The sequence below is a fragment of the Cheilinus undulatus genome, linkage group 1 (assembly GCF_018320785.1).
Source record: "Cheilinus undulatus linkage group 1, ASM1832078v1, whole genome shotgun sequence".
NCBI classification, from domain to species: Eukaryota; Metazoa; Chordata; class Actinopteri; order Labriformes; family Labridae; genus Cheilinus; species Cheilinus undulatus.
The window spans coordinates 16,054,419-16,070,443 of NC_054865.1; the positions used below are offsets into that span (position 1 = coordinate 16,054,419).

At 43.3% G+C, this 16,025-nt stretch overlaps 1 protein-coding gene across 2 annotated transcripts in view; it reads right to left on the bottom strand.

The window, feature by feature from the left end:
• gse1b (Gse1 coiled-coil protein b) overlaps positions 1-15,390 on the bottom strand; it is a 299,516-nt gene extending 284,126 nt beyond the window's left edge. For both annotated transcript variants that reach the window (XM_041783169.1, XM_041783160.1), the window contains exon 1: positions 12,525-15,390. In XM_041783169.1, the coding sequence (XP_041639103.1) occupies positions 12,525-15,011 (2,487 nt within the window). In that variant the 5' untranslated portion in view covers positions 15,012-15,390. The remainder of the gene's footprint in view (positions 1-12,524) is intronic.
• Positions 15,391-16,025: the final 635 nt, after the last annotated feature.

The window sequence follows — 16,025 nt, forward strand, 5'->3', positions numbered from 1 at the left end:
TATTGATCCAGACACAGTTCAGGCACCAACACCTTTTAAAAAGTATTGATTTAGCACCAATATCAGAGAAAAACAAACAATACTCAACCCTACATAGGATGTAGTTAGGCCAGCATGGTCCCAGGGAATAAACAACATACCTCAAGCTCAACAAATAGCGATTATCATTGTTCACCATCAGTAGACTTAGTTGTTGACTCAAAGTCTTGTCAGGAGACAGCAAAAGTATCTTTAACACCACAGCAATAAAAGCTTTTAGTGCAGCTATCTGATCTTCTTTTAATAAAGGAGAGTTGTCCAGTTCTAATAAGACTGCCACCATAGCTGCACCCATGCTAATCTCGTCAACCATTGTTAACAGGCTTGTAGTACAACTAAACCATGCCCATAGTTACTGCCTTGTTTTCCTCAAGTGACACTGATTGGTCCATTCATTCTCTGATTGGAAGCAAACACTTTTAACTTGAAGTTTTGCAAAGGCAATCTGCAGGATGACTTAAGGCCCGCTCAGACTACATGAATTCTGCAAGATTTTGGCCAGACTGCAACGTCGGAGCTCATCGTCAAACCTCTGGCTCAATTTTGTCACACTGGGAACAACAAATGCTCTTGCAGTGTGACATAACACATGACCACGACTCAACAAGACTAGCATGTTGGAATTTTTCCTGCATCGTCGTGTAACGGTTTGACAGCCTGACCTGACGTCAATGAGAATCCTGACACCTACAACAGGAAAGCATTTGCTCCTTAGCTTTGCATCATTTACAAGAATCCCTACTTTTAATGTATTCATTGTACTTTTAATTTTCTTTATGTTATCACATACATACCTTAAGTTCTATCTGAAGGAAATCCAGTCCATATTGTCCTCCTCTTGATACATCCATAACTGTTCTCCATAATCTATAATCCAATCCATAACTATCCATAGTTTCTTGTACTTGTTTTCTACTTGAGCTGCACTTTTTGAGCTGCATTTTACACGCACCTTGCACGCATTCCCAGGCCTAATCCAGCACAACACAGACTGGGTTCCCAGGAACCATTGGGACCCAGGGGCGACTGCCTGCGTTGTGGAGACGCCAGCTAGGAAGATGATGGCCTCGAGGACAGCCATCACCAGGCTGGAGAAGTACAGGTCCTAGGTTGACACGGCAAAGTGCAACACCGGCATATGCCCCCATACCTGACCTGACTTAACAGAAACATTGACAATAACAATAGGAAGAATTTTTATTGCTAGTGAAATCTTAAAATCATGTTGGGTGCTATGACATTATAACCCCCTTAACTCAAAGCCAATTCGTGTGATTCATTTGGCATCCATTTTAAATCTAAGATTTGGTGAGGTGTTTGGTTGATTGCCATTTGGATTTGCTGTCTGTTATGACTGAAAAAGGTGGTGGCATGCTCAGCTTGAAAACATTCCTTTTTAAATGACTATGTCCATGTTGCAGAGCACTCTCTCACTGTGCAGGTGGTTATTTACTATATATGGGTCCAGTTCCATACTGTAATTGTCTTTGGTTGTACTGTAATGTAAAGGCAGTTTAAGACAGAGATGAGTAGGAGGAGGAGGAGGAGGAGGAGGAGTAATAGGAGGGTTGATTTAGTCATCCTTGGGGCACACAGCCCAGTTCTCACTGCTGCTGATAAAAAAGGAAACAAAGCAGATCACTGAAAACTTTACCAAAGAGAGGACAATTGTCTAAGTGATTAAACAATGAAAAAGAAGCTGTAAAACACTTGTCTAATTTACAATAGCACCACTAAGGTGCCGGACTACAGGCCAGACATCACATAAACTCACACTGACACTGTACTCCCACTCACATGACTTGGTTCTCACAGCTCAGTTAAACAGTTCACACATAGTTTACCAGACAGCGTGCCTGGCCTGGCCCGTTGAAAAACACACTTTTTTGTGCCAAATGAGCATCCACAACAATGTTTCTGAAAACAGCTCACAGCAGGTCCATGGTTAAGAGAGAGACACAGAGGGACACTGCTCTGTCTACTTCTCTCTCACCCTGATCACTTGAGGGATGATCAACTGGCAAAATCAATTGCACACAGTCTAGGATATGGTACACTGGTATTGGATTTCAACTGTTATGTTCCTAGCAAAAGGCAGAGCCTTTACTGACTCCATTTAATGACCACTTCAATGTTTACCTTCAACACAATGAAGGCTGTTAAAGTTCTTTACACTATATTACACAGATATGGTGAAAAAATAGAATTTCATTCAGCTAAAACCACTCCATTGAAGAGTTTTACAGGTGGCATTATGGATTATTTCACCTTAAAGTGTGGGGTCAATGTCTGAGAAACAAGAAATGCAACAAAGTCAGGTACAAGCTCAGACTGTGGTGACCCATCACGCCCCCACAGGTGTTTTCAGTTATCCTCTGATTAGATACTTTCTTACCTAAAAGGTATGCAGAGGTCAACACCCTCTACACTTACAGGCATCACACTAAAGTGTAAGTCCTAACAGTGTACCTGTTAGGTAAGCTGACAGGAAAGTCTGGAAGATGTCCATCAATCACAGACTGTTCTTGTCAGCACAGTCATGAGAGACGGTCTAAACAGAGGAAGACCTTGAAAACACCTGTGTGGTTGAACTGTGGGTGAGTAGGGGTTTAACCCTCGGGGGGTTTAATGACACGTTTGAGAAAAAGCTGTCTTTAAGTATTATCAGACTTTAGGTGCCACTTTGTTGGTGTCAGACTATGATTGACATTAAAAGGTCAGATGGTGCAAATAAAAACTGAGAGCTTTGTTATCTGGCTCATCAAGACACTGATGTACATTTCATTAAAAAATAAATATGAAGAAGGCAGAATAAACTTTAAACTCAGATCTAGCTTATGAGAAGAATTGTACTAATTCCTACAGTCGATCCAAGCAGTGCACACCGCCTAGTTTTCCCATCATGCCTTGTGTGTTCAGATGTGTTTTAGATGAGTTAAGATGCCATCTGTTGTGCAGTGATCACTGCTGGGATTCCTTTGCTCATGTTTTTGGTGGTTAATAGTTGATTTTCTTTATGTTAGACACTTCAGCACCTTGAGTGAAGTTATCCACTGAGTTACTAACTTAATTAATTCACCTCAAGTTAAATGTCTGTGTAACCTCGCTCAACTTTTTTACAGTAAAACAAGACCATGCCTTAAGAAACTTGATTAATATATTAAAACATGGTGTATGTGTGGGGGAAGGGGGGTGGTAGTCAAAAAGTTAAACAGGTGTGTCAGAATCCCAAATAGCGGTAGGTCCCGTCCTTCCACTGTGACATGTAACCTTTGCTGACCCCGTCCCTGCGCGCTGAGCCCGTATCGATATCCCTTGTGCGCTTGGCTCTGCAGGGTTAAAAGGTCAGTGTACGCTCATCTGTCAGTAACAAACTAGCTTGGAGGGCTACACCTAAAACTACTTCCGCAAACCCTCTCGCTTCTCCTAAAAACATGGGCGCCTTTTGCTGAGTGAAAATAGAAATTCTCTCACAGTAAAACCTCAGTGAGCAACTACACCATCATTCACTTTTTGCTCTCAATGGCATTCCTTTGTGCACCAACACAGGATGTCAGGAAATGTCTGACATGGCTCGACTCTATCAATCTCTTCTCCTCTTTTTGGCTCTCTACTGCCTCCTCACACAGTCCTGTGCCAGGGAGTTTTAAAATTAAAATATATGTTATGATGCTGGGTATCAGCCAATGAGTACTGATCCAATGCTAGAGTAAACTTTCTGAACCAACTATGCTGTGGAAAAGTGGCACATTATTTTAGCCCTACTGTGAACTCAGACCATGGCTCAGTAATTAGAATCATAATGTGCAGCCTCTCTGTGACACTTAAGAGTTGTTGTTCCTGCTAATTATTGTGAGTTTTACTGCTAAATATTAAAATAACCATGAAACAGAGGGCAACATCACAGCCTCTCTCTCACTTTCTCTCCATGATGTGCTATTCAGTCCATCTCCGAAATCATCTATGTGTTTAAGCATGGCATGATGACCGAACAGCCTGCCACTGGTTAACAGTCCCTCACAAAGCAACAATATGGCTGTGAGATTGATTGATTCAAAATGGATAAAAAGACATTCAGTGCCAGATTTACAGGTGTGAATTTAATCTTTAAAGTCCCAGAAAAGTCAAGAAGAATCCAGGCCCACTAGAAAAACTTCCATAAAGTCTGCAAGGCCATGGATAGCAACACTGGAACAGCGCAGCAGCTAGATTCAAGGGGGGAAAGGGGGAGAGGCTATGTTTTATGGTTCAAAAGTTATTCAACTTTTAATAAACCTGTGCCACTTCTTGTTATACAAAATAATTCCAATCTGGAAGGGATTTTAACAAACACATGCAGAGAAAAATGAATGTCATGCTGCCTCCAACCTTTGCTGCTGCAGTGGGTCATTAGTTTGGTTTTTCTTCACTGTCCTAAAAATGGTAGCATGCAGCAGTCTCCAGCAGCAAAGAGGAAATGGTTTCTGGTTGAATAAACTTACATTTATCATATATATAGTTTGACAAAACAGTATCAGACTGGTGCACCAACACATGTACTTGGTGATACCAATATCCATATTTCAAGCAGTAATGGACATATTTCTTAGCACCGGTATACGAGTCAGTGTACTAACATGCACAAGACACCCCAGGTCCGGGACTTACAACTGGGAGTGAGATAGCCTTGAAGCTAAACTGTCGCTAAGATAATCCTAATGCATTCAACTGAAAGAAACAGATGTATCTATTTATTTGAAGGGTTTCAAAAAGACAGTATTAAAGGCCATAAAGCATGGTTCCATGGTTTAGTTTGTCTTAAGGAACAAGCAGCGTAATAATAATCTAGCTGAGGGCCACAATATCCTAAAGTTTTCCGCATCCCCCACTGCACACATAAGAGTTATCGCTGCAGTAAATGGACAAAAAAAACCCAACAACCCTGCATTGACCCTGCACTGTTGATGACTGTGATATCAAAGCTATTTTTCAGGCTAACTTAATAAACTGACTTACGTTCCCAAAACTACAGAAACAAATAAGCCGAAGACTTTTTTATCAGTTACAGTTACTTGCTTGTCGATCAAGTCTGCATGACATTCAGGTTCAAGAAACATAATCTGATGTCCAGAGGGACAAGAGGGAGAGATTTCTTAGTTTGTGCACTTTGTCAGTAACTCTAATAGGCATGAATTGACGCCCATTTGGAGTTCTATATTAAGTTCTGTAAGAACAGCATGGCTACATGTACTGCATGCTATCTTTGAAAGGAACTGACTGTAGGAAAACCTAAGGATTGTATTCTGGATGTACTGAATGGTGCTCCAGCTGGTTCAAACACCATCCGTGGCATTAGAGAGAGTTTAATGGGTCAGGGCTGCAGTGTCAAACACCAGTCAGGACTCTAAGCATACTGCAGGCCAAGTTTAGGATGTTATGTTGAACTTCAAACTACCACAGGGGATTGCTTGTATGTTGTAAGGTCTTTGCAGGATTGAGACATAAAAAAGTGACACTGGATCCCCTCCATCTCATCTGCTCCACACAGGATCTGATCTCTTTATTCAGATATGGGCAAGAATGCAGCACTGAGGGATGTTAGCGGGAAGAGAGTGATTAAAGCTTTGAGTGCTAAATCAAAACCCACCTCCAGCAGCTTTGAAATTAAGCTCCTCGAATACCAGAGGATTCCCCTGAAACGCAAGGCTGTCTGTCAGAGTGCACTGCTGGGAGAGGAGAGGAGCACAGCTGCAGGAACTCTACAGGATAGATGCAATATGAGTGGTTTGGACGACACACTCACACACAGGCACGCATAGGAAAAGCTCTCACCATATGTTCAGGCAACTTTACCTCCGATTCCTCAAATTAACACTGTTTTAACAGAATCCCCTCTCTGGCCAGCGTGCTGCAATGTTTCCATCTCTGATGAACTGATGAGGACAGAACTGCGTATTTCTTCTGTTTTCCTCTGGCTGCAATTTAAATCCCATTAACCCCCTCACCCTCTCTCAGCCTCCCACTCTGCTTTTCTCTTCCTCTTCTTCTTCCAATAAGTCACTTGACATAATTTTTCTCTCCCTTTTTCAACTTCACATGCAGTTTTGATGTGTGATTTTGCCCTCACTCCTTCTTTCAGTACACTATAAATCTTCCTTGGCAACACTGTCAAGAAGCCTGCATGTTTTTCCTGTGACAGCAAATACCAGCTTCACAGGATATGGGCCGTGCAGTGAGAACACGGTCGATCAATTGCAGCCACACCCAACATGGCATGAAAACACAATATGCAAACATGCACACACATAGAGAGGGTAGCATATCAACATGGAAAGCATAATCATGAGCATCCTTTAATAAACTACAACACACAGACACAGCGACTCCAAACTCCACCCAGAAGACCACCGTACAAGGAAAAACATTCATGCAGCAATAAATACACAGCCTGTAAATATAAGAGTGAGAAAAAGTCTTTGTGTTTAGCTGTAGGCTTCAATTGTAAACATTCTGTATGTGTGTTGTGAACATTTAACTTGGATGTCATATGTTTACCTTACAGCATTTTAACATCTCTTAGGTTGATTCTTGCATATTTTCTTGTGAACACTTCTATCATTCTAAAATGTCGTAAACAAGTGAATACAATCTCAGATTTATCAAAGACACTTGAAAGTTCAATTTTCAACTGAAAATGTGTTTTTAAGCACAGAGTCATGGGAGGAAAGATTAATGAAATGTTTTCCTCAATGCATCCATCCCTCACTTCTCCTGCAGAATGGAGCAATTTATCTTCAAATACAAAGTATGACAGCAATCTGGCTGGTGAAAACGTCTGAAAATCAGAAAATGTTTTAAAAATGAACTAATCAAATAAACTAGGCCACCATGCAAAGAGGTTTCTCATCATCAACCAATGTTTAGATATAGACTTTTGGAAGCCTTTTATAAAAACTACACAATTATAACATCAGTAAAGCTTTACTTAAGCTGAACTCATTCTAAAAGCAGCACTAATGAATGTATTTGTCATTTATAAACTCGCATATGAATACTTTATTGATGCATTAGTACATTTTCAAATGTACTTGTGCTTGTACAGCACTATTCTAGTCTCCTAACTACTCTGTGTTCTTTTATACCAGAGGTCACACCTATCCATTCACACCCATTCACTCCACATTCACACGCTGATGGCAGAGGTTGCTATGGAGAACTGGCGATCAGCAATAGCTAATCCCAGTCCAGTGAATCTGTACGCACATCCCTGATGAAGTGGTGGGAGCAAATTGAAGTTAAGTGTCTCCCAAGAACACAACAACATGTGCCTGATGAAGCTGGGGATTGAACCTTCTGACTGATGGCTGACTCTACCTGCAGAGCCACAGTCACATGTGTAAGCCTTAGCATAGTCCTCACTGTACCTCTATACTAACTTTTGAGTGTTTTTTATAGAACTTTAACACTCACCGTTTACATATGACTTAATTATATGTATGAATTATTATAGCAAGATTATTATAGCAATTCAGAGGCTTTTGGTCCTTGGTCCCCCCCAGTCCTACTATACTCTTGTGAGGTTTGGATGTTGACTGATGGCCAGAAGCACCAGCTGGACTCCTTTGTGACAACTTCTCTTCTGCACATCTTTTGGTATCGTTGGCAAGACCTTGTGTCTAATGCTGACATTCTCAGAAGAGCGAGTATAGGAAGGGTCAGCTGCCTGATCAAGCTCATTACGTACTGGGTGCCCAGGACCTGATGGGCTGGTCCAGACAACAGGGGTGACCACATGCATCATGGGAGGGAGGGGGCAGCTGGGATGATACCAGGAGAGATGGGGCATGGGCCTGATGCAGGCCTGGAAGATGGCCACCAGGAGGCCACTTACTAATGCTTTATTCGTGCTTCATAGTGTGTTGCTTTTAGAAAGTATTCCAGATCTTATATTTGATCAAAATGCCTATTTTTTTCAAAAAGACGTAATACATGTGTGAGGTCATGAGATTTTACTGTGAGTGCCAGTGAAAGATCTGTTGACCTGCAGCACTTCTGCACCACTCCAGCTGGTCCTCCACACTTACACACTCGCCACAAGTCATGTTCAATAAACGCACAGCAGCAGAACTTAAACATGAAGACCATACAGCACTCCTGTTTCTGTGTGAGTGTTTGACTGTTACATTTAACAGCTACTAGAGTGTCCTGTAGCAGATCTCATTTCATGGACTGATTCAAATTCTTACCAAGTAGTGAACTCAGACAGCCTTTCACATTTCACAGGATACACGAACAATAATGTTTACACCAAGGTGAGTTGTATAAAGACTTAAAAATAAGATCCCACTCTGGCCTTGATAAACAACTCTATTCTTAAAATCCTTAGTCAAACTGTCATTGTTCAGAAGGTCTGAGTTTGAGAGCACTGAAGGAAGTAGAGAGTGCAATAAACACCATGTGATTATCTCTGTATAGCCCTGAGCCAGATGGGCACTCCCCCCTGACAGTCCAAACCCCAGCAATGACTGACACTCAAGCAAATAGCATGATACAAGAGGACAAGGCACCTGTTCCCCCGCTGCTCTTTTCTCACCTCCCCTTCCCTGCTGAAACACACACTGGCACTTTCTCAGCCATGAGGTCATCAGTTCGCTCAGGCCAAATCTGGCACTGACACCTGCGACACCTCCAAGCCCAAAATGATCACCCGAAACCCGGCCTGCTGTGACACCCAACTCATCCTACTGGTCTTATGACTTCCAAACACTGGCAGGCAGAAAAGCTGGTCCCATAATTAAACTGTGTATCAGAAGTGTCTCCAAACTATGATTACTATGAGCTCATGTGATGCAAGCGGGCAGACAATTTATAGACACTTGTGTCTGGAAATCTGCTGTCAAAAATATGTGACAATTCCTCATTACCATTTTCTGGAACCAAAAACTGACGTCTTCAGTTTCTTCTTTTGTCTGATCAACAGCTCAAAACCCCAAAATCCATCACAAACATGACAAGAAGTCTCACTTAACAGGCTGAAATCATAAAATGGTTTACTTTCTGGCTTGGAGATTAATCACCAGAACAGCTAATTAAAATATTTGGTGATTAATTTTGTTCCAGTTAATTGATTAATCAGTGCAGCTCTTCTCCAAAGAAGTCTTTTAAGTAGAAAGTTAGAAGGACCTCTAAAGACAGCTGGTTGTGAGTGTGCAGCATACTGTGTTTGCTGAGTGTGAATGGCATCCACAGATGTTGTTCATGTGTCCTGCATGAACGGACAGTCACTATCTGTTTGCATGACAGAGCTGCTCACAGAGCCAACTGCCTGTCTAATTGCTCCTTAGCTCTTTATCAGCACATCGCCTGCCTTGATTTTCCCTACATTTGTTTACAGTAAAATTGTCAAAATTTTGAGACTTCAATACCTCTCAAAAACATGTGTTACAATAAAGTGAAATTAAGTTTTTTCTAATTTCCATAATCAGTAGAATCACAAAGGACTGAAACATTATGAAAAGGCCATCTGTTTTAAGTTTTCAAAGAGAAACAAATCCATCAAAAATGCAGGCAAAATTCCTGCACACTGTCTACATTGTACAAAATCAGTAATCAAACCAAAAGATTACCCAATGCTGAGTGTCTAGAGCTGTTATAGGTATCTAGTAGAGATGGGCAATACCAATGATTTTTAATTTGATACGATACCGATACTTTTTGATGTAATTTTATCAATACTGATACCAATACTGATACTTTTGAAGAAAGAATAAAATATTGGACTTGCAAACTTTCAAAAGTTACACATTTCAGGCAGTTAAAAAGGCGTATGCAGGTCATTCAGAAATTCATTTAGGGGAAAATTCAATTAAATTAAGATATTTAAGCAGGTAAAAAAAAAACTAGAATTAAAGCACAAACTTGTATGTAGAATTAAAATATTCACAATACAACCAATTCCTTTTCTTTTTTAAAATTCAGATAGAAGGGCTATATTAGCCATCCATACCCACTAATTTGAAACAAAAATGTAACTTGGTCTTTATACATTTTATGGTATTGGCATGTGTTCTCAGTATTTTTTTTATGTTTTCTTACAATTTTGAAATTTACTTAGGGGCCACACTGAGTGAAAAAGACAGCCAGGTTCACATCACAGACTATAGAATGAATTCATATGCTAGCGAGTGGAGTTGCAGAAATCTGTTAATGATTGGTTCTCAAAGTCACATGGTACAGCAGGATCGACATGTCTGATTAGTCCTTAGGCCATGTGACACGGACAAGCAGATAAGGCATGTTTGATTGGTCTCCAAATTCACGTGACTGGCAGTAAAGCCAAAACAGTCTGGAAGAGAGAGAGGTAGGGAGGCACTCAGCGGAGAAGCAGTGGTGAGATGTATTTTATAATACTCATTTGGTATCGATACTTTGCTGAAGGGATCGATACCAAAAGAGTACTTGGTAAATATCGATATATCGATACTTCAGTATCGATACTCCCACCACTAGTATCTAGTTACATTTTTACTTGGGATGCACCAGTTGAGATATTAGGGCCCATACTGATACCAGTGTTTTCAAGAAAATAACAGTTTAGCCAATGCCAATATTTGTCTTAAATACTTCTTTTAGTACAAGACTCCAACTGAGCCAGCATTGTCGCTTGTGTTTTAGTTTGGTGACTTCTTTTGCCTAAAAGAATCAGCTAGATATCCTCCTTCCAATATACTCCTCTTCTGCATCAATGCAGTGCTGCATTCAGGCGTTCCACTGATCAAGGCAGTTCAATAAGCCTTCTTCAGACAGATGTCTCAGAACCTCTGTGGTTCTTTTCTAAACCTCTGGCACAGACTCAAAACATGTTCCTCTGAGCACGGATCTGATCTCAAGAGAAAGGAAAAAGCCACACAGTGCTAGATCAGGTGAATAGGGAGGGTGATCAAGCACTGTGATTTTTTTTGGGCCAGAAACTGCCAAAACTGCCAAAAAACTATTTTTTTACAGTTGTGTTCTCTTTGTTTGGACTTGTAAGAGTGTTGATTCACCTTTTTGGAAAACACTCCTCCAAAGTAATACCCATAATGTCAAAGAAATCAATCAACATCACCTTTGGACTTTCTTTGTGGTGCTTTCTTCCACAGTGGTGGTTTCCAATTCTCTGACTGCCGTTTTGTCTCAGGATCAAATTGGAAGACCTAAATTTTCATCAAATATAATCACTCCTTCTAAAAAATGTGGGTTTCCTTCAGTTTGTTCCAAAATGTCTCCACAAATTTGCTTACATTTTTCCTTTTGATCAGGAGTCAGAAGTTTTGGAATAACTTTGACAAACAATTTTGTCATGTTCAGATTTTCATGCAAAATTTTCCAAACTGTCTTTTTATCAATGGAGACCATTCCTGCTATCATTTTTTAAAGAGTCATTTATCATTTGGAATGATTTGTTCAATCAGTGTGTCTCATTATCTAACAGCCATACCTTGTGTGAATTTACTGTATGTCCACCTAGGGCTTCTTTTCATAGAATTTCTGCCACATTTGCTCCAGACCCCCTTGGAGCCTTGTGATCCACTTTTGGGTCCTGATCCCACAGGTTGAGAACCACTAGTATAAAGCAGCTATCAGGCAATGATAGATGGTGGCTGATGATGAGATTCCAGGCTGCAGAGCATGTAACTTTCTAAGCATATATTTTTATATGATCAAGTCATTGTTTCATCACTGTTAGTGATTTATTCTCCGTCTTTGTCTTGTGCCCAAAGGAAGTTAACATTTGAGAGATGATGGACTGACATGAATTTCTCACTCTTGTGGCCTGAGCTAAATTTGAGGCATGATATGGAGACACACTGACATGGCTGTTTCTGTAGAAAATGAGGTCAAATTGGCCTTTGATGCTGCATTTTTTAAGGATTCATGTTAAAACTTCAATGCATCACGACTTGCTTTAATCTAACTTCCTTGCAAACACTTCTCAACTTGGCCAAACCAAAACAAACTGTTGAGCAGCACTGTGTGAGACGCACTCACTCAAGCTTGCTCAAATAAACACACTCACACACCCACATGCACACAACAAACACAAAGCTGGCCTCGGCCTTCAAATCCACATAATTGTCCTCTGGTGTTTAGAGAAGGAGGGTTTGATGAAAATGTTTGTCTCATCATTGTTCATCCCAGCTGTGCAGACCCCCACAACTGAGCTTCCCCGTATCCAGATACACACACACCCACAAACACACATTATACAAACACAACCCCACCATAAGGAAAGTTTCAGGAACCATAAACTTAAGTAAGACAACAGTAAAAGAATGAAAGCACCATGTGCTTTACAATTATCACTCAGCTGTGTTTCTTTATCCCCTTTGCACAATAACACAATCATTCCTTGTCATGTGGCTCAGAGGTCAAATCAGGGCAAACAGATTGTGGGAATGTTGGAGTAGAGGATTTCCATTTTCAAGAAGCTCATGGATGTCTGAGTCATTCCTGCTCGGTCTTACCTTGTGTCTAGATTTGGGCGAAAGAGGCTCTGATTCTTTCCGCTCCCTGTCTGATGCTCCTTGCCCCAGCCGGTCTCTGTCCTGCTGCATGCTCTGTCCCACCTGCACCAAAGCTTTACATTCCACACATGATCCTATCACCAGTCTTCTCCCATCATCCACCAGGAGCGTGCGTGCACTCCGAGGTGCATACAGGAACACGGGCAGCCTGGCCACAGTAACAGCACTCAGCCTGCCTAACCTGCGCTGCTCCTGCCTGCAGAAGAAGCACACAAAAGCCTCGCAGCTGTACTGTCGGGCCCAGGGAGAGCTGGGAGGCTGAGGGGGGTTTGGACCGGATACACTAGGGGTTGAAGGAGTGGAGCGACCTAAGCCTTTGCTTTCATATTGGGCCCACTGGGTGTGTAGGTCATGGTAGCAGAGGTTACATGCTGACACTAGGCCTGTGGCATCAACGGGCTTTGCACCAGGAGCAGGGGGATGCACTGTGAGGAAGGGGAAGAAAGGCTCCCTCTCCCCACAGCGACCAGGTGGGTTCACATGCAGCTGGTACTCTCCACCTGCACACAGCTCAGCTCCACACAGGTAACACACCGACACAGAGCTGTTAGTGCGAGAGGGAACACCAGCCTGGGAATTTGAAGATCCAGGCCCCTCAGCTACCATTGCAGCATGGTACCTGACCAGGAAGGAGCTGACAGAGGTGATGAGGTCCTCACTTAGGCTGAGTCGGTATGCGCTCCAGATCTCCTCCAGGATACGATGGCACTGTGGGCAGCAGTGCACACAGCCGTTCCTCACTGCTTTGGCGTTAGGGGGGCACGGCAGCATGTTGATGAAGGGAAAATACATCGCACCACGGGATTTTCCAACACCAGCCTGTGCATAGGCTATCCTCATATCTCCTGCACACTCCTGACCACAGAGGTAGCAAGCATCACGGGAGGCCTTGGGGTCAGGGATGCCCTCCATTGGCTGTGGGGGTTTCCCCTCTTGGGAAGGATGGAGAGGAGCAGCACCCTGGTTAAGAGGGACGACATACAGACGCTGAAGGACGGGCACATCCGCCAGTTGGAAGCTCTGCCACTGCTGCATGAGGGAGGCATGGCAGCTGCCACACACCAGGGTGGTACCTGCAGGACTGATGGGCATCGCCCCAGGGGGAGGGGAGTGAAGCCACAGGAAGGGAAAGAAAGGCTCACCCTGTGCCCTCTCCTGTTTCTGAACACTGACTTTAAACCTGCCATCATGTCTGAGCTCAGAGCCGCAGATGAAGCACACACACTCCTCTGGGCTGGTGTGCACTATGTGGGTGCTCTTTCTTGCTGAAAGGTCTCTTGCAGGTCTAAGTTGAGCTGTTGGAGCTGCTTTGCTGTCACACGTGTCATCATCACTAGTAATGTTAATCTCGTCCTCATCAGAGTTGTCACAGTGAGCCTCTCTGGGAGCTGCTATGTTGCGTTTATTGCCAGAAGATGACAGTGCAGTGTTGGGGTCGGCTCTCCCTCGGTGCAGCAGGGATGGATGTCTGGATGAGGCACAGCTGCTGTCGGCAGCACGCTGAATGTGACGCTGCTCCGCATGTCTGACATTCCCCTCCTCCAGCCAGCGCCTGTTGCGCATAATGACCCCGTTGTCTTGCACAGGTGTGTCAGACAGAGGGCTGTCATAGCACCGCGGAGGGAATCTCTCCTGAGACTTTGCCAGGGATTCTGATGATTGACACACATTATTCATAATTTTAGCCCCGCGCCTGGCAGGCAGGATACTCTCCGCTTTTGGTGATCCCTGCGGCACATAAACACCCACCGGGTAGCGGATTGCCCGCTGCGTATCCGGGCTGTTTTTAACACTGATGACATTGTTTTTCCTGACACTACTGTCTCTTGGCGATTTGTTTGATGATTTCAGAAACTTGTCTCTGCCCACACCGGCTCTGTCGATTAAATCCATCTCCTGGTCTGACTCGTTTTCTGAAAAAGATGAGAAATCAGACTCTGCGCCTCCGTCGTAGTTCTGGCTGCTCACGCTGATCCTCCTCTCCAGATCATAGGAGATATTCCACTCCTGTGGGACCCGCCGAGAGTCGCACTGATAAGGTCGTTTCAACCAGTACATGCGCTTCTCAATGGGCGTCCTGCTCCGCTCAAAGGAGTTCCACTGCTCCGTCAGGAAGCAGTGGCACACGGCGCACACCAGCGTGTGTCCATCCGGGCTCACTTCGCACGCGCCCGGTGCTGGCTCCTGATTCTGTAGAAACGGGAAGAACGGGAGCCTCTCTTTTTGATATGTCACTTGCAACCTTAACTCCTTTCCTGGTGTGACTCCACTTCCACATATGAAACAGTGAACCAGTCCCCCCAGTCCGTTCCGATCAGTCCTGGAAGTGTTACCGGGCAGAGGGCTGTCCTCACCGGGCATAGCTGCAGCCATGAGTCGGTGTTTCCGAGATAAGGGTGCCAGCTCCTTGTCACGGGAGGAGTTCATTGTTTTTACACACCCAAGGCTAGACTACATGGCATAAGTTAGGTCATGCTTGTGGTCTACATTTATCTGCAGGTCAGGAAATCACACAACCAATTGTAGTTACTCACTGAATGATAAGATAGTCCATTGAAACGGCAGCGTGCAGCGAACACAGCGAAGCGTTAACTGCTACCTTTCAGAGGCAGGGAGAAATTCATCCAAACATCAACGAAACAGCACAAAGTCCCGGTTAACTGACGTCTGAAGTCCGCATGTTTGCACTGGAGATCCGGAGGTAATATGACAGAAGTTGCTGGGATCACGCTCCCCTCTCCGGAGAACTTTCCTGCCTGCTCTGCAAACTTTGGCTGCTAACTTGTCTCCACTGTACACAGCGCCATCCCCGATTCATGGGACCCGCTCCAACACCCCCCCCCCCACCCCAAAGGCAACCCCCACCCCTACCAGCCCCCCCCCAGTAATAATTTTGCAGAGATTATGAGACCACACTCCCGCAGTAGCTGCCCATTCGTCAAAGTAAGCATGCAGATGATATCCACAGTTTAGCACGCACAGGGGCGTGTATGAAGTTTACAGAGTCCCAGTAAAGAGGCAAACTTCAGAAGGACTTCATACTGGTCAGTATCAAACCACGTGAGGAGGGAGCGTGTGAACTGGAAGTAAATAGTGAAAATAAACTATTGTCAAATAACCAGGGATGCTCAGAGTTCAAGGGGAACACTTTTACTTCATAATATAGCTTCATTAAAACATGAAGAAACAGCATATTCAAGTTTTCCTTTATTCTAGACCACAGTGAGCTCTACATTCTCTGTTCAAGTCTTTAATACTGTGTATGAGGAGGACTTCTTTTATTCTGTGGGCGGCAAGACTTTAGCTGTTTTGAGACGGCCATCACTGTCTTCAGCCTTTAAGGTCCAGGTACTGTTAAGCTTCATTTTTTATTTGCTGTGAAGTCATTTAAACAAATGTTCTTTTAATTTCACACAACACAAATTAATTGGTTTCACAAGC